The sequence below is a fragment of the Pseudorasbora parva genome, chromosome 24, assembly GCF_024679245.1.
Source record: "Pseudorasbora parva isolate DD20220531a chromosome 24, ASM2467924v1, whole genome shotgun sequence".
NCBI lineage: Eukaryota > Metazoa > Chordata > Actinopteri > Cypriniformes > Gobionidae > Pseudorasbora > Pseudorasbora parva.
Genome location: NC_090195.1, coordinates 15160110 through 15185760, shown reverse-complemented (window position 1 = coordinate 15185760; position 25651 = coordinate 15160110). Strand labels below are relative to the sequence as shown.

Here is a 25651-nt window from a genome sequence, read left to right as displayed (position 1 = left end):
ATTGTTAATTATACATACATTAGGTAATAGCCTGATATTTAGGAACGATACATGTCATGATGATTAATGTTTACCTAAATATGCAATTTTGCATCACATTACATTAGAATTATCAACATAAAAAACACCAACCATGCTCAAACAGTACGCCTTCAGATATGCTAGTTCTTAGACGCACACACATAAAAGATGAAAATGACAACAGGAAACATGATTTCTTTAGCTTTATTTACAGGCAATAGTGCTCAATCCATGTAACCATGCAGCTACACTTCTAGAATATGTTAGATTGATCGTTTCCTTCATGTTTCATTTTTATAACAGTGGGAAGAAGCTAATACTGGTGCAGGAGAACTGGAGGTCTCCAAAAGTAAAAGCACAACTATACAAGCTGACTACATCAAACCAGTTTAGAATATAAAAATCAGCATATTCCAGGTAGGCGTGTTCATCGTAAGAATGTCTCGCATCCATGCTACTGAAAAAAATAAATACCTACAATATATGGTCTTTTTTCCGTAGTCAATATTGCTACACAGAAAGCATACACTTTGCATATATCTGTTAACATTTTTGTTAATGTTGGAAATAGATAAATCTTAGTAACATATGTACAAAACTGTAAAACACTGTACTGCCGTTCAAAAACCCTTAACTGAGGACGCATCTGGAACAAGTTACAATCAAAAAGTTCTTAAACCAATGTGTGTGTCTGAGTGTAAAAACCTCACAGTAGCATCTAAATGCCATAAAGCTATTAAATGATCGTGGATACAACATACTGTGCATAAAATATGTATGCATATAAGGAGTACACATACTACAAATATTTTTGATGCAAAGTGTTTTTAAACAGTCAGTTGTCCCAAAGCACTGTTCATCACATCATTCTTAATGAATGGATTATCATCATCATAATGCCCTAAAAGCATTACATTTCCCACCAGCTGTACTTCAAACATCAAGAGATGCTTGCCAGTGGAAAATCTGGAGCTTATTACTGATACTGTATGTATGGTGTTGAGGTGTCAGGTTGTTCCTATCTCGCATGAGGATCATTTATACAGCATACTTATAAAAAATGTCCTGGTGGTAACAGACAAATATACCAAAATATGTATAACATCTGATATAAACAACCTATATATACATACATTCTAAAAAAATGTACTATGTACAAATACATAAATATATAAATATAGCATCTGTTATACAAAAATAAATATTTTCTCTTTTTTCTCCTTTTTTTCTACAGTTTCATCCATCTTTTGGATCATCCCTTGTCCCTTGTTCCTCAAGCTGCTTCATGTTGTGTGTTGTTCCCACTTCCTGCAAACCGTTTATGCTCTCATCTACTGTTGTTAACAGAGTCAAGTCTGTGGGGGGAAATGCAATCAGATTACTCACCTACATATTACAATTTAAAAAAATTATACAAAAGTTTTTTTAAATGCTAAATTTGATCATGTTTGACCACTTTCACTCCCTGCATAATTATGAATGATATGCATTTAATCCAATAATTTAATGTAAAAAAATATATATATATATATATATATATATATTGTATAACAATTTAAAAAGAAGGGTGGGGAATGTGTAGCTGCAGCATGCACCGCCCCCGGGATTGCAGTTACTTTTAACATTGCCTTTGTCTTAACACAAAATCAGCAAACGCACCGGCAGTGACGTCCCCTTCCAAATGAACTGCTTCAGTGAGGGAGTAATCGGCCTGCATGGAGTCATGACTCTGAGATGGATGTGTAGGTCCTGATAAGCTGGGGACCTGCAACGTGGAATCATCAGGCACACAGCATCCCACTTCAGGACAGCCAAATTCCCTAAACATAAGACAAAAAAAGACTAAGTTCAAATAAAATTTCTGGGTTTCCCTAACTAACCTGTCAAATTGTCACAGTGTAACAATCACCATGAAACTGCATTCGCTGTTATAATTCTATAACGTGTCAAACGGTCAATATTCAACGATAAATAGAAATGTAGGACAGGACTTGATTTTATCCATCAGGAATTTGTCATATCAAAAGAACCTATTACTCTTTTTTATTGTCTCTTTGCTTTCTCTCCAACAAAAAACACTTGCCGCCTCGTCTGTAGTCCTGCCGACTCAGCTATGTCACCAGGTTAAGGCCACGGTATCAAGCGAACTGATCTGACAATATTTTGAACAAAATCAGGCCAAAACATTCGTTTGGAGCTTGTTTGGGGAGTTCAAAACAGCTTGCCAAAGCTAACTTTCCGTAAAGGTTTGTTCTGTCTGGTCAACAGTGTTGTACTACCATTGGTCCATGGCAATTACGTAATAGGTAGGTACGTACGCATTACATGCACGGCTCTGCCTTCCTTTACGTGAAAATCAGACACGGACACAGTTTTTCATCTTTAATATGGTAAAGCTGCTTGATTTTAAGAAAATCGCAAACATCCACATTGCAGTGATCAGATGGTGCTTTTCTTATGGTTTATTAAAAAAATGATTGCTGATTTCTCAGTTGTGTTGTGTTTATTTTGTTGTTGAGCGTAAAGTGTGCAGCACATGTAGATATTCATCTAAACGCACTTTCAGCAGTGTGGGTGGATTTGGACGTTCGCTAACAGTATATCGCTGCTCATGTTTTCTGAACCTTGTTTTTACAATTAACAAAGAACGAAAAAGAACTTTGCTGAGAGTACTGTATATCAAGGCCTTTACACATTTGCATACTGTGCACCAATAATTGGCTGCTTTTGCTTTGTTGAGGACATGCTTTTATTATTGTAATCTTATAATAATAATGTGTTCGATTTATATAGCGCTTTTCAAGGCACTCAAAGCGCTTTACATTGAAGGGGGGAATCTCCTCAACCACCACCAATGTACAGCACCCAACAGGATGATGCGATGGCAGCCATATTGCGCCAGAACGCTCACCACACACCAGCTGATTGGTGGAGAGGAGACCAAGTGATGAAGCCAATCAGGAGAGGGGGATTATTAGGAGGCCATGATGGACAGAGGGGCCAATGGGCTAATTTGGCCAGGATGCCGGGATTACACCCCTACTCTTTTTCCGAAGGCCATCCTGGGATTTTTAATGACCACGGAGAGTCAGGACCTCGGTTTAACGTCTCATCCGAAAGACGGTGCTCTTTGTCAGTATAGTATCCCCATCACTATACTGAGGTGTTAGGACCCACACAGACCACAGGGTGAGCACCCCCTGCTGGCCTCACTAATACGAAAATACAGACGCCATCAACATAATATGGTTTACAGCTGTTCATAGAGCCTCAGGAGCTGAAACTTGATTATGTTAAGGGGCATAATATACCCGACAGATCCTCTAAGTGGTTGACCAATCACAACATTTTTAAAGAGATATGATCTATGGTATTTCAGGCAGAGGGTTGAAAGAAGGTTGAAGGTTGTTCTGCAGCAATGTACAGTATAAGACAAATAATAATCTTTAAGGGCCAGATATACCAAACTGGGCAAATTAGCGTGAAAGACTACAGATTAAGACACACAGATGCAGCCGGATAATTTCCATAATGACCAATGCAATCTACCAGTTAGCGTCTGGTTTGAGACATGCTTTTTTAGGGTTACCTTGTGTGATTCATTTAAATACTCTCCTCCCATAAAATTTTGCATTTGAAAGGGAAACTCCTACAAATGCATATGCAATAAGGTCAGCCGCAAAAATAACCCGGCCCACACCTTTTCAGTGCTGATTTTTCACTGTGTATATAGTAAATCCTGACGCCAAAACACCAAAAGAGGGTTTGCTAAGGCGGAGCTTTTAGTAAATCAGGCCCTATATCATTTAAATGTATTCAAGCAGACCCCGCCCAAAACATTTTTTTTTTACTTTTTTAAAAGAGCACAACATGGGCACTTCAAAAAGGTGTTTCCTATAACAAAATTAAGCCATAGTAGAATTCTTACCCGTTACAGTAATTGTAAGTGTGGATATGTGGTTGTGAATTGGTAAGTTTCTGAGGTAACAATGCATCACACTCCAACTCATTCTCAGCATCCTCCTACAAGACAGACATGAGATTGAACATCAATGCAATACAATATCTTACTTTGCTGAAAGAAGTTTATTAATGTGCTGATTATCACAAAGCATTAAACGTCAATCACAGTGCAAACTTACCCGGTGTCCAGGAAGGCGCTGTGTAGTGTGTTTCCCATTGGGAATATATTCTCCTTTAGGAGCGTAGACAGTGTGGGCAGGTGTCAGGTGGGGGTCTACAGGACAAGGCCGACCCAGAGCCAATCCTTGCAGAGGTACCATGGTGTACTGGCATGGAGAAACTGTAGCTGCCAACGCTGGAAAGCGCATGTCTAAAGTTTGTTCTGAAATGAAAAATGAATTCAGGGTTTATGAAAGTCCCAGTCTTAACTTATCTTTGAATCCCTAGTGAAGATCCTTGACTGTTTTAATATTTCTAAAACTGCACTTACTTTGTTTGGCCCAAACTCTCCACAGACAGATGGGGATGAAGGCTACGATGATGAAAACGAACGCTCCGAGTACCACACCCACAATGAGGTAAGGCAGATCACCAGGCCGGGGAACAGGGTTTCCTGGATGGTCGGGTCTGGACGATGATGTCTCTGGAGGTGTGGTCCTCTGGTGAGGGCGAGCTGTAAGTACACACAGATGTTCACACTTAAGATCTGTGTTGTCAGAAGAGATCTTTGTTCTAGAAATTGGCTGAGGTGTGGTTCGGAATGTGAGTGAGAGGAAAAGGAAACGAACCTTTAGTTTCTAAAATGACGACATTTCCAAACTCGCTCTCACCGCCTTCGTTGAAACACTGCATCTTAATGTCGTAAGCTGTCTCAGGCTGTAGGTCGGTGATCGAATGCCAATAGCGGTCACCTAAAAAGAGCACCAGACCATTACATTTTAAATTCCTTTAATATATAGTTGAAAAATAAAACAAGGAAGTACATGACTTACCTTCCACTATATCCTTTTTGTAGTCACTGTCATTGTCACTATCGGTGGGTCGGTAGAAGATGTAGAAGCCATAAATGGGGGTGTTATTGACTGGTGTGTACTGCAGAGAGAACAGAAATATTTATTTCAAGGTCCGATAATCTTGTGACAACAAACTGGTCATATTTCTTGGATTCTATAATGTAAAAGTGTTTAATAAGTAAGTGCATTTACCGTCCATTTCAAGATGACCGTAGTCTCATTGATGGCTTCATTGTAGGTGATGTAGGGTCCGTCGATGGGACGTCGGTTTGGAGGACCACTGCCCACCACTGTGTAGGCTTTAGAGGGTGCGCTTGCTGGACTCTCTCCCAACACATTAACGGCCAAAACTCTGAACTTGTATGATGTTCCTGCAATGCAGTGGAAAGAACAAGGAATAAGTCAACTGCTAGTGAATCTCAATGGGTTTTTAAGATCATGAGAAACACAAGTTTGGACAAGTGTGTCGAAACATTCATTGGTTGGTTCTCGTGTGAACTGCCCAATGGCAAATTAATTAGGAAGAGCTATTTGCTAAAGCGTTTTTTTATATGCAACTTTAAAGGTTTGATTTTAAGATGAGATTTTTTTTACATTTAACTTATATTAAAAGTGAATGAAACTGTTTTAATTTTCAATTTAAAAAAGGGATTTATTAACTTTTTTTGCAAATTAAAAAAAACAAAAACAAATATGCAGATGTCAATTTTAAAAGTGATTTATTAATTATTTTAATGTAACATTTAACTACATTTTAAGCATGAATTCATTTGAAATATGTATGTTTCAAATTTGATTTATTAATGTGCATTTTATATTTTTTTAATTAATAAAAATAAAAAGATGCAATTTTGCATTTAGTTTAACACTCCTGATTTACTATTGGCATCCACTACTGAAAACCTTATATCAACTGATCACTTATATAAAGATGATAAATCTCACCTTTCTCCAAGCCTGTTATCTCGACCGAGAGGCGAGAGGGAGGGATATTGTTTACAGCCACTTCCCATTCTCCACTGCCTTTCTTCAATTTCTTATACTCCACACGGAATGACTGGATGGGGAATCCACGGTTCCCACGAGGGATCCACGTCACATAGGCTGAGGTCTCGGTGGCCATGGAAACTGTGGGTCTGTCTGGAGCTTCTGGAGCTGGAAAGACAAAAAAAGACTGTCACTAAAATAACAGTAATGTTAGCGTAATTATTAATCATACTATTATTAATCAGAACAATTAGCGACTTATACATATATATTAAAACCTTTGAAGCTGTATTTAATGTTACAGTTTCTCAGTACTTTACTGCAGCCTTAAAGAAACACAGCAAACTCATAATATAGTTATCATAGGGGCAAACGTATACTCACGTGTGAGACGAGGTGTCGCATCTGGTGGTTTTGGAGGCCCAGGGGGTCCTCCTCTTCGCCCTGCAGACCAAAAAAAGAGACACTTTAATTCACCACTTCACTTTTTTTAATACTACTGCTCAGAAGTGTAATTTGTTACACAATTCTCTACATACTTGATTCTTATTGGTCAATCATTCTTAGGCAAAATATTTTTGTATAATGACCACCAAATTGTTAATTAATATAATGGTCTACTGTTGTTTATTTAATGTCTTAAAAAATTAAATGTGCATATTTATTTGTCAACATTTAACACCATTTTAATCAAAAAAATATATATAATTGTTCTTTTTCATATTAATATCTCTGGAATACTCAATTCAGATCAGTTCAATTCTCACTCAATTTATCAATTCATAGCATTAGTTATATAGGTCAAATATTTTAGGCATAAAAGTTAAATTTCAAAGAAATTTCTTGTTTCTTTATTTAGTTTTAATTTAAGTAGACAAGACATATGTGGGATGAAATTGGTCATTATAGAAAAATTCAAGAAGATGCAGAGCCCTCCTCTAAACATTGGGATCTTGACTGTGATTTTAATTTCAAACTTTCCAATGTTGATGCAGAAAGGTAATCTTGAACTAGTTGTATGGCTATACATTTGCCTGTTCTAAAAGTCATCATCGCGGGCTGCCCAAGTCCAGCGCAGTTTCTAGCGGCCATCTCCACTTCATAGAGGCTGGCAGGTAGCAGTTTAGTAAGAGTCAGCTTGTGCTGGGAGCCTGAAATGGTGTTAGTGGTCCACTCTCCGAGAGGTTCTCCAGTCTGGCAGACAGAAAATACACACAATGAATCAGAGGAGTGAAATCACATAAACCTAATGTAGAGTGAAACGAGGCAGATCACACTGTACAAATGAACCAGGATGTGTTGTACCTTTCTGTACTTGACGACATACTCCAGCACAGGTGCTCCTCCGTCATGACGGGGTTTCCAGGTAAGTTCGTAGTAATCAGCCTTTCCTGTGCGTGGCTGGCTCAGGATGACTGGCGCTTCGGCGAGGGAAACTCTGATCTCAGAGCAGTCGAAAGGCAGCACTGCACTAGTGGCCACAGGCTTCAAAGGTGGCTGTTCCCGCAGCACTTTATCTGGGCTCATCGGTCGAATCATGGGCAGCTTACCGGATCGTGACGGCACTGAAATAAATAAAAATTCATTTCAAAAGTGGAAAACACACACACACTTCTTTCTCTTTATTCAGTTCTTGCTTTCCCTGGGAATCAAATGTATGTTATAATTTCTATATTATTATATAGTTAAAATAATAAATAAGACTAACTTTGATCATTTTTAATAAAGTGTTTCATACCTGTTGGGACAGTGAGAAGTCTTGTGGCTGCCTGTGAGCTGCCCACTCCATTCTCCGCCATGCACTGGTACATGCCATCGTCCTGCGGCCCGACGTGGAGCACGCGCAGCATCTGTGAGGACATCCTATGGCGTGGTGACGGGCTCAGGGGCTGAGCGTTGTGGAGCCACACCACAGTGGGAGTGGGCTTGCCCCTCACCTGACAGCTGAAACGCACCGTGTCGCCCCATGCAACGTCTTGCTGCTGCAGCTCGACACGCACCTGGGGAGGCTCTGAAAGACAAAAGAATGGAATTTCAGAAAGATGTGTCAAAACAAGCATTTGGATGGTTAAACAGCACAAAACATGAGTACTGTTTGTGATGGCATGCTGCGGAGGAGTCTGGGATAGACTGGGTTCTCTCACCCACTCCAAAAACTTGATGGTTGGATGCAAGTGAATCAGCTCAAGCTCATTAGAGCAACAGCAAGAGCGGCTTAATTAATCACAGCTGCCGTGAGACGAGCCCACAAAAACAACCTCATCAATGATTTAGAAACTCAATCCTTCTTACACTCACACTATTCCTGTTCAGTAAATATAATTTACTGTGGGTTCTTTTAGATGCTTATTATTACATTTTTGTACTGAGCCCTCTGGTTCTGATACACGCTCATTACCTTAAAGCAGCATTAAATGATTGGAAATTGAAATTGTGCCACCACACACATAAAATGTTCCATCACTGCCCTGGTTTCTGCTTTTCATACCCTACTACATTTGAACAAATAATCAAATAAATAACCTAAAGGACACTAGCCAGGTGATCTTCTGCCAGTTGTACAGTTACAACAAATACTTTTTTTTTAATACCATGAATTTTAACAATGTACAGTTAGAGCAATTATACAATATTTTAAACTGATGGCAAAAAAAAAAGTTTTTGCCATCAGTTTAAAATATTGTTAATGCACTGGTTTAACCAATTTATTAATCTAGTGTAATGCATAAATATTAAGTATAGATATAAACTACATTCAGAAGTCTGGGGTCAGTAGGATTTTCTTAAATAAATGAAAACTTTTAAAATCAAATGTGACTGCAAAGACATTCATAATGTTGTGTAAAGGGCCATAAAAAAAACTCTTGCAGACCCATAAATGTAAGATTCTTTCTGTCTAGAAATCATACTCACCAAACACCTGCACGTCGTACAGCACCCTAGCAGAACTCGCAGAACCAATGCCGTTATCAGCGTGACACACGTAAGTGCCCGAGTCGCTCTCGCTTGCTGCATCAATCAACAAGTTGCTAAGTAAGAAGCGGGTGTTGTTATGATTCCGCAAGTCCAGACCGTCCTTAGCCCATGTGACCTGTGGTGTGGGAATGCCGCTGGCCACACACTCGAGAACAAGCCGCTGGCCTTTGTTCACCATAATGGACCGAGATGCAGGGGGATAGATGATACGTGCAGCCTCAGATGTTGAACCTAAACGATAAAGAAAAATAATGCGTCAATTTTAGATGTCAACAAAATTGACAGAATGTGTTCGTTTTATGCTTTGTGTCCACTTACGTCGTATTCTAAGACGATCGGTAGAGGTGGATGTTTTTACTTCCTGGGTGACAGGGTTATAAGCAGCACATATATAGGGACCCTCATCATCCTGTGTCGCATTAGCTATTTGAAGGTTTCCTGATGGCATGATCAGATAATTCCCTAGGACAAAAATCAAAGAAACAGTGATTAGCATCTATAGGACAGGCTAGTATAAACATGTGTCAACAGAATCTAATTTAAGAATCTAGAACATTCCTAAGGGTCATTTCCTTACATCTAAGCTGTGATCTTCACCATCATTAAACTGAATAGTTGAACAGCTACAGTAATTGCAAGAAAGACAATCATGCTAACAGGCAGTGCTTTGTTGAGTGGACAAGACCAGACAGCACACAAAGACTTGATGACTCTCAACAAGACAAGAGCTGTCAAACACCCAAATACCACAATCAGCTTGTGTGCGTTTCAAAAATTGCAATTAAAATAAGACAAACCATGTTTAGAAGTGTGCTAAGGCCCACTAGCCCATTTGGTTAAAAAACGCACCTTTAGATGTCTCCAGCCACTCCTGTTTGACACTGTAGCGGACCTGAGCTTTAGGTTGACTCTCAGGCAGATGGCACTCGATTACCGCCGTGTTCCCTTCGTCCACCTCAATCTCCTGCTGGTCATCTGGTTCAAAATCTCGCAGTTCTGCACAGAAACACACAAGAGTTACCATACAACGTTTCTCAAATAGCATATAGCATATTTAATAAAATAGGAAAAGCAATGGAAATCCCAAACGTCCAAATGCTGGTTGAGCGTTTCAAAGTTGAAAGCCTCTTTGTATTCCATTCAGGAAACCGAGAAGCTTTAGAGTGCATATGCTTAGGACTTTTACTGGGATATCAAATGGGCAGACACCCAATAGCTCTGAAAAACAGAGACAGAAAGTCTAGCTTCCTTAAGCTCAAGCCAGCCCAGGCTAAAATGAGGTCAAAGGCTAAAGGTCACCCATCTCTTGAGTTTCAAGAGAGGAAAAGCCGTTTGGATTGCAATAAAACAGAATACCTCTGCCTAAGCAAGTCTGTGTGTCATTCTGTGAAGGGAATATTTTCCAAAGGCAGACAGGGAAAATAGCTCAGCGCTGTCCTGAAAACCCCCAAACTTAATCAAATATCTCCCCAACTGTTCATTACTCCTCTCACAAATCAAATTGTTTCATTGTTCTCCAGAGTTTAGTTATATTCCTTGGCGTCTGAAATGTCTCTAAGTTATGTACAACAGAGCCAAAAGATCCGTGAGGTAAAGATTAAAAACTTTATTGAGTATTCCTGGAAGCAAAGACATACAATGATGGATGAGAAGAGCACTTGAATCATCAGCGTCTGATAAACTCTCTGACACCAGCTGCATCTGTACTCTGAAAATAATAATTGTCTGGTTTTTGAAGTGAAATGGTTTTTGAAATCATTTTTTTTGGGGGGGAGATGAGAATTCCAGGATATGAGCAGGGTGGAGAATGTTTTTTGGAGAAAACGATCCATTTGCTAAATCAATTAGGGACTTTTTACAGCCCACCCCTGCCAGAATCCCGCACCGCCCCACACTTCTCCTAAATTCTTCAGTGTACACCTTTAACCCCTCCTCTGACTGACTCCCCCTTCACCTCCCTCTCCTCAAAACATTCCTCCTAACTTCAGGTGTGTAAGGGGGGAAAGGGGGGAGGAAAAAAGATAATTTGATAAAAGTTTGAAATGTAATTTTTTTTTAAATAAGTCATATACACTTTGGGGTCAGTAAGGTTTTTATTTAACAATTTTATTCAGCAAGGAAGCACTAAAATGACCAAAAGTGACTGTAAACACATTTATAATGTTCCAAAAAAAATGTACTGCTGATCTTTTGAACTTTCTATGTATCTAAAAATCTGTATCATGGTTCCTTGAGCACCATATCAGCATGAAAATTCAGTTTGCCATCACAGAAATAAATTACAATTTGATAGATGTTCAAATATATGTTTTATAATATGTTATTACAATTTTTACAGTATTTTTGATCAAATAAATGCAGCCTTGGGTGAGCATAAGCATTTTACTGACCCGACGGGTATATTTGCGGCAATAGACAACAATACATTTTATGGGTCAAAATGATACATTTTTCTTTTTTTTCTACCAAAAATGATTAGGACATTAAGTAAAGATAGCGTTTCATGAAGATATTTTGTAAATTTCCTACAGTAAATATATTTTTAAAAAATATATTATTAATAGTTATATGCATTACTAAGGACTTAATCTGACTTCTTAATATTTAGATTTTTTTGCAGCAGGGTCACATATGTAATTATTTATTTATTTGTTGTTATTATTTTAAACATAAAAAGGTCATTCAAATTTAGATTTCCCATTATTTTTCAGTAAAAAAAAAAAAATGCAGCTCTAAATATTCAATAACACTTCATAGTGACCAGGTGCTCTTAATCTTAAATAAATAAATAAATAAATAAATGCACAAAAGCACAATGTTTACAATAAAAAGATGTGAAAAGGATCATAAAAGTGATCATACAATGTAATGTCCTATATTTCAAATCTTCTAAAGTCCTACAATATCTTTGTTTGATAACATAGACGCCAGCTAGAGAATTACTGCCACTTTATAAATACTTAATTCAAGTCTTTTCCCCACACAAAGTTATCATATAACATCAGAAGACTTATAGCACTTATAGCTTAAGAATATAGCACATAAGTCATATAAACTACTTTTATGCTGTTTAATGGTGAACGAATGAAAGAACTCAGTGGCAAACTACGAGTAAAAACTGTGAAACAAATGTTTCTAATATGTTTGTATTTATAAGTGAGGAGGTAAAGGGTGAATGTGTGATTTGTTTGTGTATGTGCGGTACATTCTAAGTCTCCTGGAGGCCTGGAGAGCAGGGACTGCTGGGAGCCATGCAGAATTAATAGTATTTATAAAATAGATCAGACGAGTTTCCAACTCCACTTGGCAATGCTTTCATACATGCTGCACGGTTACTTAGCATTCATCATTTTTATGTCTGGGGCCACAGAGCCTGTGCGTATGACTGCTCATGTTTATATGACGTTTAAGACTCAAACTGAGATGATACAGTAACTATTGTGTGGAATATGGCTGGCCAGACTACACATAGCCCTAAAAGACGATAAAGAAAAACAGGTTCGCCCAAGAGTTTATTGAGAATTTGTTACGCCATGTATTAAAAACATATGTGAAGAGGTGTTTTTTTTGTGAGAGCGAGAGAGAAAAAAGAAAAAAGAGAGAGAGTGCCGAAGGAATGTTTCTTGGCTCGAAGGACACGGGAGGCTCGCTTGTCTTCGGAGGAATTCAAGAGGAGAGTTTGAAATAATGCTCAGGCAGGCAACAGCCTCCCCGGAGGGAGACGCTTCAGACAAGATTCCTACGGAGACGGATACCAGGGAGAGCCAAGCTCTTTCACAGAGCAAAAACAAATGGGCAGAGCTTTGAAATATGGAGACATGAGACAACTTCAGGCTCGCGATCACACGCAGCGCCCTCCCTGAGGAACCGTCCAACCCCTGGCAGACTAAGGGAGGAGGTCTTTATTAAATTAGAGTGAGGGGCCTTCGTGGGATCATCAGAGACGGGGGGCCCCAGCTAAGAGCTCGCATCTGCGCGCCCCTAGCTCTCGACTCCCAATTCATAGACCTTATCAATTACATCTCGCACATGTACAAGAGTCAAAGTAAAACGAGGCTTAAAGTTAGAAAAAACAAATGAGCAGTGAGGACTGAAATCCAATGCACCATTAAATGCCATGCGTAGAGACGCAGATAGTTTGAGAGAGTGAATTTGGGGGGGGTGTATGATGTAAAGCATGCCTGCTTTTTGAGGTGAAAATGGTGTCAAGAATCTCATGTCGCGTCTCATCTTGACAGAATATCCTGCCTCGACTAGCCCCGCCAAACCTGCGCTCCTCACACTATCACACAAACAAGCAGGCATCCACAGAGTTCTTTAGAATCACGTATGTGGCACATATTCACAAACTGAAAATAAACCTAGATAGATTTCAAGTTTCAGGATTTTGAGAAATCTATTATGATTAGCAGGAAATGTAAAAAATTCAGCATTTTTTGTCACAAATAAAAAAAGACAGATGGTTCTCGTTTCCAGTGACAAAACTTTCAGAAAATGTTCTTGCCGTTCTTGAGAAAATGTTCTTGCTTTTTCCGTTCTGTCTCTGTGTAACAAGACAGAAGCAGTGGAGAACAGGGAGGAGGCCCTTCACTAATGGGGCCCGTGGTTTCACCCGTACACACATGCACAGGCATTATGGTGGGTCACATTACACACCCCTTTCCGTGCTCCAACACGGACTTAGTTAGGACAAACACACACAAACACACACACACACACCAGCAGTAGAGCTTGGCCTGGAACACAACCACACACTGTAGAGCCCTTTGAATTCAGTACAGAAAATGTTCTAAAGTTCACACCAAGTCACTGGCGTTTGCAATAGTGTGTGTACTCACTAGCTGCAGTAACGTTGGCCGGCACACTAGTGCAGGACCCGACGCTGGTGGTGGCCACACACTGGTATCTGCCTACGGTGAGGTTTGTAAGGGAGGGGATGTAGAGAGAACCGGGCCGCACCAGGACTCCCAGCTCCTCGTCGCCCCCAGCTGGCAGCTCTCGACCGTTTAGACGCCAGCTGATGTTGACATGGTGAGGCAGGGCGCTGCAGCGCAGGGTCACACTGCCCCCCAGTTTCTGCACCACAGAAAAAGGCTCCTCGGTGAAGACTGGGACATCATCTAGAAGAGATAGTGGGACACAAGAACGCTGAATAAATATTTACATTTTACATTTAATACTTTAGCAGAGGCATTTATCCAAAGCGACTAACAAACAACAGAACGGAGGAAAACAACAGAAGCAATCAAATCAACAATAGGGCAATAAAATGCAGTTAGTCTAGCACAATACATGTAGCAAGGCCACAAGACACCATTTACTTTCAGAACACAAGCTTTTGATGGGCACAAGTCTGAAATAGTAGGTATAGGAATGCAGAGCCAGTGGTTGTTCTGTAGGCAAACATCAGTGACTATAGAAAAAATATATCAGTTATGCAAAAAAGTGCCGGATCTGAGTCCAGCTTGTTCCGGCTCGAATTAAAGCTTTACAATGTTTTAGTGGAGCAGAACTAAGATATCAGAAACCCACCTCTGACAGCAGCACTATCCTGCAGGCAGAACAGCAGAGCACACAGGGCACACAGCGCTCGAAACTTCCGCTTTCTTTCCCAGGGTATCCAGTCCAATATCCCAGACATCTTCCATGCACTACCCCTGTGAGAGAGAGCGAGAAAGAGGTTATCAGCTGAAAATGTAGTTAGCGTGCCGTTAAATTGCGCATATGCAGAATATAGTAGTGAGCCAACAAATACACATTTATACAGTTGACAAAACAAGACTACATTCAGAGCAAAAGCCATTTTTGCTATGCACTACTTACTTCAAACAGCAAAGCAATTAAAGGGAGCACTTTTCAGGGGCGCATATTTGGAGAACTCTACATAAATACATACACTACCCATTCAAATGTTTGGGGTCAGCAAGATGTTTCTTTTTTTAAAGAAATTAGTACTTTTATCCAGCAAGGACATTCAGGTGATCAAAGGTAACAGTAAACAATTAAAATGTTACAAAAATGTCTATTTCAAATAAATGTTATTCTTTTAAACTTTTTATTAAAATAATTCAGGGGGGTATCATGGTTATAACATGGTTTTAACAAAAATATTAAGCAGCGCAACATTGATAATAATAGGAATAGTTTCATGAGCAGTAAGTCATATTAGACTGATTTATAGGAAATAGGAATCTTTCCAGTGCTTTAAAATCCCAGGTCAGGTTTTAAAGTTTAAATGAATATAATTCAAGATCATAAACTGCAAAATTACTTTCTCAACATGATGACAGTCTGTACACTTAAAGGGCACTTTGTGAAGGGATTATCTTGCTCACTCACATTTGGAACGACTCTACGAGTAGCTTTCCCATTGCGCATTCAAAGAAGAAAAAATGGCGCTCTGCTTCTCCTGAATCAATCTTTCCTTACAAGTTCGCAGAACTCACATCCGCTTGAACCCACATACAGCAGGTCGAACTGTTGAGACGGGTGCCCGGATAAGAAGAGGGGGAAATCTGAGCCCCCCTCACTCAGGTGTAACTGATACAGGCGGGTTCAAAAGAAAAAGACCGGCACACAAAGAACAATGGGGTGGGGGTGATATCATTTGTATTTTCTGGAAATATTGAGTAGTGTAATGTATTCTCTACAAAGACGCAAACCGAGGGAGAAGGAGAGCTAGTGGAGAGGGAGAAAAAGAGTAATGGTTAGTGTATTAACAGTTAATGCAGGAAAGGGAGCATTTCTCTCCCTCGGCTCTCATTGCCAAGTTTCCCGAATTCTTTCCTGTCAGGTTAAACTAACAACTTCCCGTCAGGAGGAGGAGGGTGGTCCATTGCTCCCAGACTGCAAATCTCTCCCTCTCTCCCTCTCTCTCTCTCTCTCTCTCTCTCTCTCTCTCTCTCTCTCACATACATAAACACACACACACACACACACACACAAATCTACTCCCATCAATTGTAAGTAATGATTAATGAAGGCTCACAGAAAGATTGAGAGCTCAAACATGGGAGGGAACCACACGACGCAACTCAAAAAAAAAATGAAGAAAAAAACTCTACAAAAATAAATGAAGTCTACGTCTTGGGATTCGGAGTTGTTTTTCTGGAGCTGGTAGGTACATAGCCATTAGCTATTAGCCAAACTCTGCTGACGGAATAGAATGTGTGCCATTTACAGACTTTGGGGTTGGCCCTAAATAAATGTTTTTCCGTTTCCAACACCAGAAATAAACAAGTCATGCTGTCTGCATAATGCTGCAGAGAAATGTTATTTAGCCTGACTGATCTGCAAATGTTGGACTAATCATTTTAATCACCATATGTGTTAAAACGCTGATGGATTTTGCTGTCCGATACAACATTAGGTTGTTTCTCATCTCTGAAGTGGAAAGGGCATTAGGCTGATTCAAGTCACACCAGCAAACCTCACTGCGTAGCTAAGATCATACTGACCCAAGCAAACATTCAACTTGACAAGCAGCCCAACAACAAGTTTCTACCACATTAAGGGCCAGATTTACTATTAGCTTGCACCAGTGCAAACCCTCTTTTGGCATTAAAAAACTACTGTCAGGATTTACTAAAGACACACGGTGAAAGAAATAGCACTAAAAAGGCGTGGACGGGGTTATTTTTGCAGCTGACCTTATTGCATTATGCATTTGTAGGAATTTCCCTTACAGACGGAACATTTACGGGTGGAGAGTATTTAAATTAATCATTCAAGGTGATTTACGAATGTTTGCACTCGTCAATTTACTGGGATTTGCAGCTTTATTTTTAATAAATAAACCAGAAGCTAATTTGCGCTGCTCTTGGTAGATTGTGTTGGTCATTATAGAAATGATCCAGCTGATCTATGTTCAAGTTGTGCGTCGTCAGTAAATCATGTGACAAAACTTTCCACTCGCATTCGAGCTCGCATTTTTTGGTTTTGCGTTGTCATGCTAATTTGCCCAGTTTAGTAAATCTGGCCCTAAGTGAGCACTTAGTCTCTATGTTAAGTTAAAGCTCTGTGATTTGTTAGTTTTAATAGGGTCCGTGATTGGCTCATGTCACTAGTGTTTTTAATAAGATTAGCAATACCACAAATGGTGACATTGCTATTAATATTACAGCTACACCCATTTAAACTATTGTAGGTGCAGATGCTCGTTTCAGTTGTGTTTTGACCACAACATGTGACTTTGGGGGATGGAAGTACAGTCAGTTGCTAAACACCTTGGTGTCGATCATTCAGCCAATGAAATATTGAATATATGTCTTTCTACAAAATTTCAATGGACAAAACCCCAGAACCCAAAACAATAATTAATAGAACTCATCAATAAATTATTTTCTTCTGATGGACTGCTCGAGAACAAACTTCAGATTTGAAAAAAGTTCATATAACATTGCCTTGGCCACATATTTAAATGAAGTCAAGTTCTGTTCTGTACCTGGGTATCAATCATTCAGCCGATAAATCACTGAAAATACATCTTTCAACAAAGGCATAACACACACGCAACCACAGAACTGACTCAATTAGGAAAGTGACAGCTCTGCCAACCAACAAACTCTAAGCCATCCTTTTTGATGAGCTCTGCTGAATTGTGAAAGTTAGATGATGTTTGCATTAAATAAAACACTGCATTTACTCAGACTATCAGGCTCTTCGCAGCCAACAAAGCTGTGTTGTCAACAGGAACAGGACAGCTGCCCTATAGGTTTGGAAAAGGCGGCAATAGTCTCTCTTGGCTGTCAAGCCACCTGTCTCAGGCGTCAGAAATTATCCCCTTAAACACACATGCTTTATTCAGACACACATGCGCAATCCAACTCATGTCATCGCCTTTGAAACAAACACTTCACATTCATATCAAGTCGCAACAGTAATGGAAAATAATTTATAGCACTGGCATTTTTTTCCATTCTTTAGCAAAGGGCGCAGGGGGAGTCAAATTATACTGTAAGTGAAAAATGTAATATGGCACAAGTACATGACCCCTTTAGAGAGCATTGATCTGAGCATCTGGATAAGGGCTGTACAAAGGCATGTGCATTTAGACTCTGTTTATAGGAGAAAGAAAGAGACAAAAAGCATAATACTGAAGTGACTTCATAATGCCTCTTTGTCACTAAATGGAGTCCTTTCTTCTAAGGCCACTCTGGTCACTATTGTCCCCCAGCCTGTGTGAAATTCATTTTGACAACCCTACTAATTGGATAAAACTGCTCTCTGCCGGCTGTGGGCCTCCCTCATACCGTTCACATTCCATCTGCTTTCCACACAGAAGGAGGAGAAGAGTAACGAGGAGGTGAGGGGAGGAGGTGGGGTTTAGCTCCTTCTGAATATTTATCACCCCACTCCCTTCACCCCATTTATGTCCTTAGACCCCCCCGACCCATCCTCGATTCTCCAAACATCACAATACCCCCCCTTTAGATAAACACATGCGGTGTCAAGTGTGAGGAGTGCTGGGTTCAACTGCCCGCGCGGGCCCATGGCCCACAATGCCGCAGCACATATCTACCATGCGGGAGGCCCGTTGCTCTGGGCGACGGTAACAGGCAGAACGCACCTTAATAGAGTGGAGAGTCATTGTAAAGCAGTGAGCCGGCGCACGGACAATAACCCCACGGCCCCCTGTGAAAGGAGAGACGTTTCTCAGAAGGGCCAGAGGAAGAGCTGATGGGGGCTGCTCAATGGACAAGTAAGGGCTGAAGTTTTGAGCTGGAGGTGGTGGTGGTGGTGGGGGGGGTGGATGTTCAAAAGTGGTAAGTGGATATGGGGGTGGGGGGGTCTAAGTTTTAGGGATCCAAATTAAAGAGTGGATGTCAACTGGTGATTGACCGAAGAGGGGTGGGGGTACTTGAGATGGTGGATGGTTTGCTGGCCATTTGGCTGAAGGAGCCAAAATGGAGAAAGTACAGTTCCTAGGAAGAGTTCACTGAAATTTCGGCTTCCTAAACAATACAGCCTTTCACCCTTTTATATTCGATATACAGAACATCTCAAGATGTATGGTCTGAATTGGTAGATTATATATTTTTCCAATCAGAGGGACCACCATTTTGACCAAACTTCCACCAATGTACAAGAGTTCAAAAGTTTGGGGTCGGTACTATTTTTAAATGTTTTTTTCCTGCTCATTAAGGCTGCATTAACTTGATTTAAATAATAATAATATTGTTAAATATTACTACATTTTAAAATAACTGATCAAATGTATTTTTTTTCCCTTTAATGGCAAAGCTGAATAACTTCATAACAGAAATCATTCCAATATGCTGACTGGTTTGTCAAGAAACATTTTTTATTAATATTAATATTGAAAAAAAGTTGTGCTGCTTAAAATTCTGTAGAAACCGTGTTATTTGTTTTTCTTAGATCATTTGATGAATGGAAAGTTCAAAAGAACAGCATTTATTAATCTTAGCATATAAATAATTATAATCAGAGTTCAGAATTGATTCACTGAATCACCTAAACTGATTCACAGAAATTAATAAAATTTGAATCAAAATGACTGAAAATAATCTAACAGCATGGTCTTTAGGAACTTAATAGCCAAATAAAATGTGCATTGAAAACATTGCAATATTTTAAAGTAATGATTCACTGTATAACACCAGCAGATTAATCATAAATATTCCAAATATGACCCTGTGTAAACTCTGGGCACAGTTCATCTGCTGCCAAAGCCATGACTTTACCTTCAGGGCTCTTCACCATCACTAATCTTCTGGAACATTCTCATGGCTCTCAAACAGATTAACAGGTGTAAGCAAAGCAGAATCTTTTCCAGTACTGCTTTGACTCCCACAATACACCGGACAGACATCAGTGGTTCCCATGCCGGAAAATTAAACATCAAAAGCACCACTAACAAGGCCAATACCCCCGCCATCACCGTACTCGTCAGTGTATTAATGAGCAGCATCCACCCCTGCCCAAAAAATACAATAATGAGACCCACTCAACGGATTAATGAGCAAAAGATCGAGCCAAGTCCAGGGGCTCTAATCAATTAAGCACCCTGATATTTGCATAATTCATATAACAAGGCAGAATTAACTAGCACACGCTAATTATGGAGTTCGGGCACTTTGAGTAGGATGGTCACATGACCGCATACCTCCGTTTGGCCAGACGATGGGAACTGTCAGTTAGGATTAGACTGACTCTGTTTTCATGCTGCTCCCCACCAAGGCAGGTATTATAAGAGGTTCAGTTCACACAAAAATCCATTACAAAACTGCCTTGGTGATGCTTATTAGGAAAATATTGTCAAGTCAGGCAATCAATAAACAGGTTCAATGAACTTCGATCACTTCACACGCATCTCACAAACGGAAAAAAGGGCCACTGGCTGAAGAAAACAGTTTGAACAAAATAGCTCAAAGTTGATCGTGCCTTTACAGATAAACTCCTGGGTGACAGAAAACATGGCACAAGGATATATCAGAAGAAAAGATCAAAAAAGGATATATCAGAAGAAAAGTGCTTTGCAGTGATCATAGGCGTTAGGATTTTCACAAGGACCTAAAAGCTGCTTGAATTTCAATAAATAATAACTTTCATAAACAATAGCTTAAATACAGACCAAGCTACACATATTAAAAACTATTTAGCATAACTTCAGACTATTCAAATCGGGACCAAAAACTTCACTGGGGAGGACAAATGCTCTAGCTCCACAAACACTATATAAAGTTCTTTACAAAATAAAGAACACCTATTAATACAAAACATATTTTCTTGTAAAATCAGATGGAGCTTATAGCTGTGTAGATGAGGAAGGAGAAGAGAGCAGAGAGAGAGAGCAGAGAGCGAGAGAGAGAGAGAGAGAGAGAGAGAGAAGAACTGAGGGGCCCCTGCTGCTCTGGCAGCTTTTCCATCATAGTGAATGGAACCAATTATAAATCTACAGCAATTTCTCCACATTATTCAACAGGAACCCAGTGAGCTTAGACTGCCTGCGTTCTCGCCAGCAAGAGTCCAGAGCCAAAGATCGGGAAAAACAGGCAGAAAGGGAGAGGAAATTAAAATATTTAATAAAAAAAACAACCATAATAACATTGTTTATTAAGTACTCCTGCAATAATGCTCTGTTGCTTGAGTGAATGGCTGTAAACAGCACTGATACAAGCAAACAAAATAGGACATTTGAAGCCGGAAAGTGTCTAAAATGCCTTTTAAAAGGTTCATCATGGTTAAGGTCAAATGACTAGGCCTTTCAGAGTCATAGGTCTGGTTTTGGCTGAGGAAGCCCCTGTCAACTGTAAATACCTGCAACATCCATGACCACACAGTTTGCGGACACATCAAAAGAAACACCAACCACACGATAAACAAAGGCAAAACTGAAAAACAATACAGTAGCCTTTGGCTTTTGAGCATGCCATGGTGTCCAAAATTCCTATTTTAACAACTCCTGTTACAAAACAAAACAGCTGTCAACATGTCACCGGCATCAGATACACAAGAGTTTATGGTTTTGCTTTTGAAAAATGTATACTTTTTATTCAGCAATTCCGTTGACACCACAAGAATAAATTATATTTTAAAATATATTCAAAGACTAAAGTTATTTTACTCTGTTTTTGACCAAATAATTGCAGCCTTGGTCAGCACAAGAACATTTTTTACCAACCTTTTTGAATGAAAGCATATACTATATTGCATAAAGCACAAGTATACAGCTCTTTTAAGGCCTCCCTATGTTTAACAGAGACAATTTTGCTTTATAGTATTTTGAAAGTGTTTTTTCAGATTAGTATTTTCCTTCAAATGTGAATTTGACAAATGCATAAAAGTGGCGAATAATCTATACTCGACTGATAATGAAGACAACTAATGGAGTCTACGTACGTGTGTGTGTGTACACGTTTCAGAGCATGTGTGTGACTGACAGTGAGCTATAGCTCTCTGAAGGCGAGTTATCGAGAGAGTGTGAACGGTCTTGTGAGAGCGTCTCCATTACTCTGTGCTTGTCAAACGATCCTTAATCTTTGTACAAATATCAGCTTTACACACACTGAGCTGTTTGTCTGCAAACAGTCGCTGCTTACTTACCAGGGTCTGGAGTTTATCAATGATCTCACCGCCCTGCAATAGACACGCTGACACAAACAGCAACGTGCCGCTATGTTTGTGCCTTTCCTTGATGTCAGAGACAACTCTGGTCAAACACGCGTGCTTGACAAGATACAGTCATCACAATGACTAGTGAAACGACACATTTGCGAGATCTCATAGCTTTTAGAGCAAAATTAAACGACATGCTCGGGTTTTCCAAGAAAACGATCAACCAAACATGAGAAAGTGAGAAAGCCAACCAGCCACCTGGATGTCCAGGTGTTATCATGGGCCTAATGAAATGGAAAAAGCTCTGAAACTAAATTACCTCGGCCAGGTGTGGTCCCAACAGAGACTTTATACTTTAGAAGCAATTATTCTTCACTGCGGGCTAAAAATTGCCTCTTGACAGCTGCCATACTTTTGAGCTTTGGATAATTCAGCACGTTTGGAAATAGCAAACTGGCAGGCCGTGCATTCCACTATGAGAAGATAATCCTGATTGGAGAGCATCTTTTACCCGCACACACACACAAACCCGCAGATTGTTGCCTTCGGGCTGTTATGACTGCATGAATATACCCGCTGAAACAGACATGAAAGCCAACCTGAAGGAGTTTTTTTATTACGCAGCCTTCTTCTGCAAATTAACAGAAAAGTTACACCCTTTAAGCAAACAATAAGTCGATCCAAAAACCTCTGAGGCAACAAACTTCCACGTCCAAAAAGACTAATCAGCTATTATTTGGACACACACTAGAAACCAGAACATTATGCTGATGTCTACAGCCTTGTTGTCTATTTTTCTTTAAAAACAAGACATATGTCACATCCCTGACATATCTACCACGCTGATACCCGATCAGCATCATCCCTCCCATCTAATATGCCTTTATCAACCTTTCCAAATCCCCAGACGGGCCTCTCTGGCTCAGCTATGGGATACCTGTTACACTGAAAGAATGTGGAGCAGTGAGGACATGTCATCTGAAATCTGTGCATCCATCTGTGCATAGCTAATAGGCCTTCCCAGCATTATAACCAAATAAGGCCAGAGCACTATGGAAGCCAAAAAGATAATCAGACTGGAATCAATTATGGAACGACTTTGATCCACCCGACCACCAATCATCTTGAGCAAAAACCAGCTACCACAGTTTTTCCTCAGATTGAATTCTTGGCATCCGAGCAGAGTGATCTTGCTCACAAAAATCTATCAACTAGTTTGAAACAAATGCAAGGTCAGCCAGCATTCCTCTCAGTTGGCCTGTTTTCCTTCTTTTATGAGAACAATGCAGCACCTGGGCTCGAACAAACTTCATGACCAGCTTTGTAACGGTATTGCCTTGTTATGACTCTATAACAACCACAACGGCTTGTATGAAGTTTTCCATGCAGAAGACGTGCTCAAATAAATCAGAAATCAAACCAATCATGTTTGGTTTCATCCCCACACTAAAGCATACAATGAGCAAATTACAACTTAGACCAATGTTATGGTTTTCATGGCCTATATTGACAATTTTCATAATAATGGCTAAATCATTAGTGGTATAAAACATAATATGCAATGCATTAGGAATATTTTAATGATTATTTATTTATACATTGTCATTTATTTATTATGCATTACATTATATTGTTTTGCAATCTAAATAGTGTCAAATTTACACTGTGTAAATATCAGTTTTAAAAAAAAGTGTGAATATTGGTTAAAAATATTGTTGTTGTTTTTTAAACAATCACTATTTTAGCCCATAAGGAGTTTGTAAATAATTATATGTAACTGCTACACACTGATTTTTAATTATTTGCATACAAAAAAAAAACTTTATATTTAGGGCACAATTTTATAATTAGATTTTTTACATAAAAAACATTTGTTATGTGGGCTAAATAAGATATGCAGATGTTCAAGTATTAAAAGAATAGCTATATATATATATATATATATATATATATATATATATATATATATATATATATATATATATATATATATATATATATGCCTAACTAAACTTTTTAGTGTAAAATTGTGTTGAGCACAGTAATTTCAACTACTAACTTATTCAGCTGAATGAGGCCTGTAAAACTATGCCAAAAGTTCTCATGTAGGCTTTTTAGAGATGATCATAATACTGAAACTACATCAATAATACATCGATATAACCATACAAGATTATCTCATAAATACAGATAACTACATAATTTTGCCTATGATTAGCATTGAGGAACAATGAACATACACTTGCAGCCAAAGCGCATTTAACTAACTTTTTTAATAAAATACCGTCGTAAATACGATTACTAAAATGTTTTCATAGAAGAAGAAATATCAAACGTAAGCTAAGATAGTCAAGAATCTATTACAGAAATCTGATAAGAGAGTACGTCGAAACAAAATAGCTAGTTTGCTAACACCCGCTTGATTTTACCAAAAAAAAAACATTAAAAAGCATATTGAGATTAACAACACGCGATCATTTCTATAGTGTGAGTGTTCCGCAAAAGTGCAAAAATATAGTAAATTAAATGTAAAGTGAAGGAAACTCGAGTAAGCTATTAGAATAGCATGGTGGGGTTCCTAAAAACAAGAGATGTTTTGGGGGGAGGAGAGAGAGACTTACCAAAAACGTGCAGTAGTTTGGAGTTGAATCCACTAGCTTTTTCGTTGGTCGACTTTTCCCAGCGTTTCTCGCTGTTTAATCCAAGAAAACTGCAATTCTTCTCCTTTTCTCCGCAAACCGCTACTGCTTCATTAATTTACTGCTGCAGCAGCACCGACATTTTCTTCGGCTCCCCAACTTCTTGCATTGAAAGGACGTTTTTGGATGACTGAGTCCTGGAACAATTCTCCCTTTTGCGAGGAACTTTTCGGGTCCTCCCACTTCCCAAGAAGGAGGAGGGATTTGAACAATAAAGATTCTTTCCCAAATCTCAGCGCAGTTCACGCTTGTCTCGCCTAAAGAAATACGCTTTAAAGCTGGAGTGGAACGGTCGGAACGAGAACTTTGCGTTATATTGCGTGCGAAACCTAAACGTTCACAAAGTGCCTTTACGTGCGCACAGGATAAGGAGCCCCTCCCCCTCTCGCTGCCTCTCTGTTCTCCCTGATTTGGTATGCGCTCCCCCGTCTATTGAAGCGACAGTCCCGCAGGCGCAGCTGTGCCGTGTTGTGCGGGAAAACCTCACCGTGAGACGCGAGGACCCCCGCATGAGTCTCTCAGAGCCACTGGGTTCATTAATAACCGGCCATTCCTACACACATCACACGATTACAGACGCGGCAAAGACCTCCCACACCTTTTACCTGAACGGTTATTTCAGCATTGTAAACTATATGGCTAACAGTTTTAGTTGGCTAGTTATTTCTTATATTACAAATATTAGGCTTATATGTAATTATTAGTTTTAAAATTATTACTATGGAACTTTTTTTAGATGATAGTAGGCCAACTTATTTTTATGGCTTTAATTAACAATTCCATTTAGTACTGTATAGCCTAGTATACTTAGTGTTGCTACTTTATTGTTTTCCTGCACTGTCCCCCTTGTTTCCTGCTGTACTAATACTACTTTTTATTAGTTTCCTGTACCACTTTATTCTGTTTCCTATACTA

General features: G+C 39.3%; 1 protein-coding gene across 2 annotated transcripts; it reads right to left on the bottom strand.

Annotated features, from left to right (window-relative positions):
* Positions 1-209: 209 nt before the first annotated feature.
* Positions 210-25080, bottom strand: boc (BOC cell adhesion associated, oncogene regulated). 2 transcript variants are annotated; one of them, XM_067435033.1, is made up of 19 exons: positions 24659-25080; positions 14493-14617; positions 13799-14080; positions 9810-9956; positions 9279-9422; positions 8898-9191; positions 7723-7995; positions 7290-7549; positions 7019-7178; positions 6369-6428; positions 5943-6152; positions 5190-5368; positions 4977-5076; positions 4773-4895; positions 4475-4657; positions 4164-4366; positions 3950-4044; positions 1681-1841; positions 210-1376 (listed from the first exon to the last, which is right to left on the bottom strand). In XM_067435033.1, exons 2-19 carry the CDS (start codon positions 14599-14601, stop codon positions 1258-1260), a joined length of 3102 nt encoding a protein of 1033 aa, XP_067291134.1. In that variant the 5' UTR covers positions 14602-14617; positions 24659-25080; the 3' UTR covers positions 210-1257. The 2 variants fall into 2 exon arrangements, with proteins under 2 accessions (XP_067291134.1, XP_067291133.1); XM_067435032.1 differs by having other exon boundaries at positions 7013-7178; positions 24659-25079.
* Between the last annotated feature and the right edge of the window lie 571 nt (positions 25081-25651).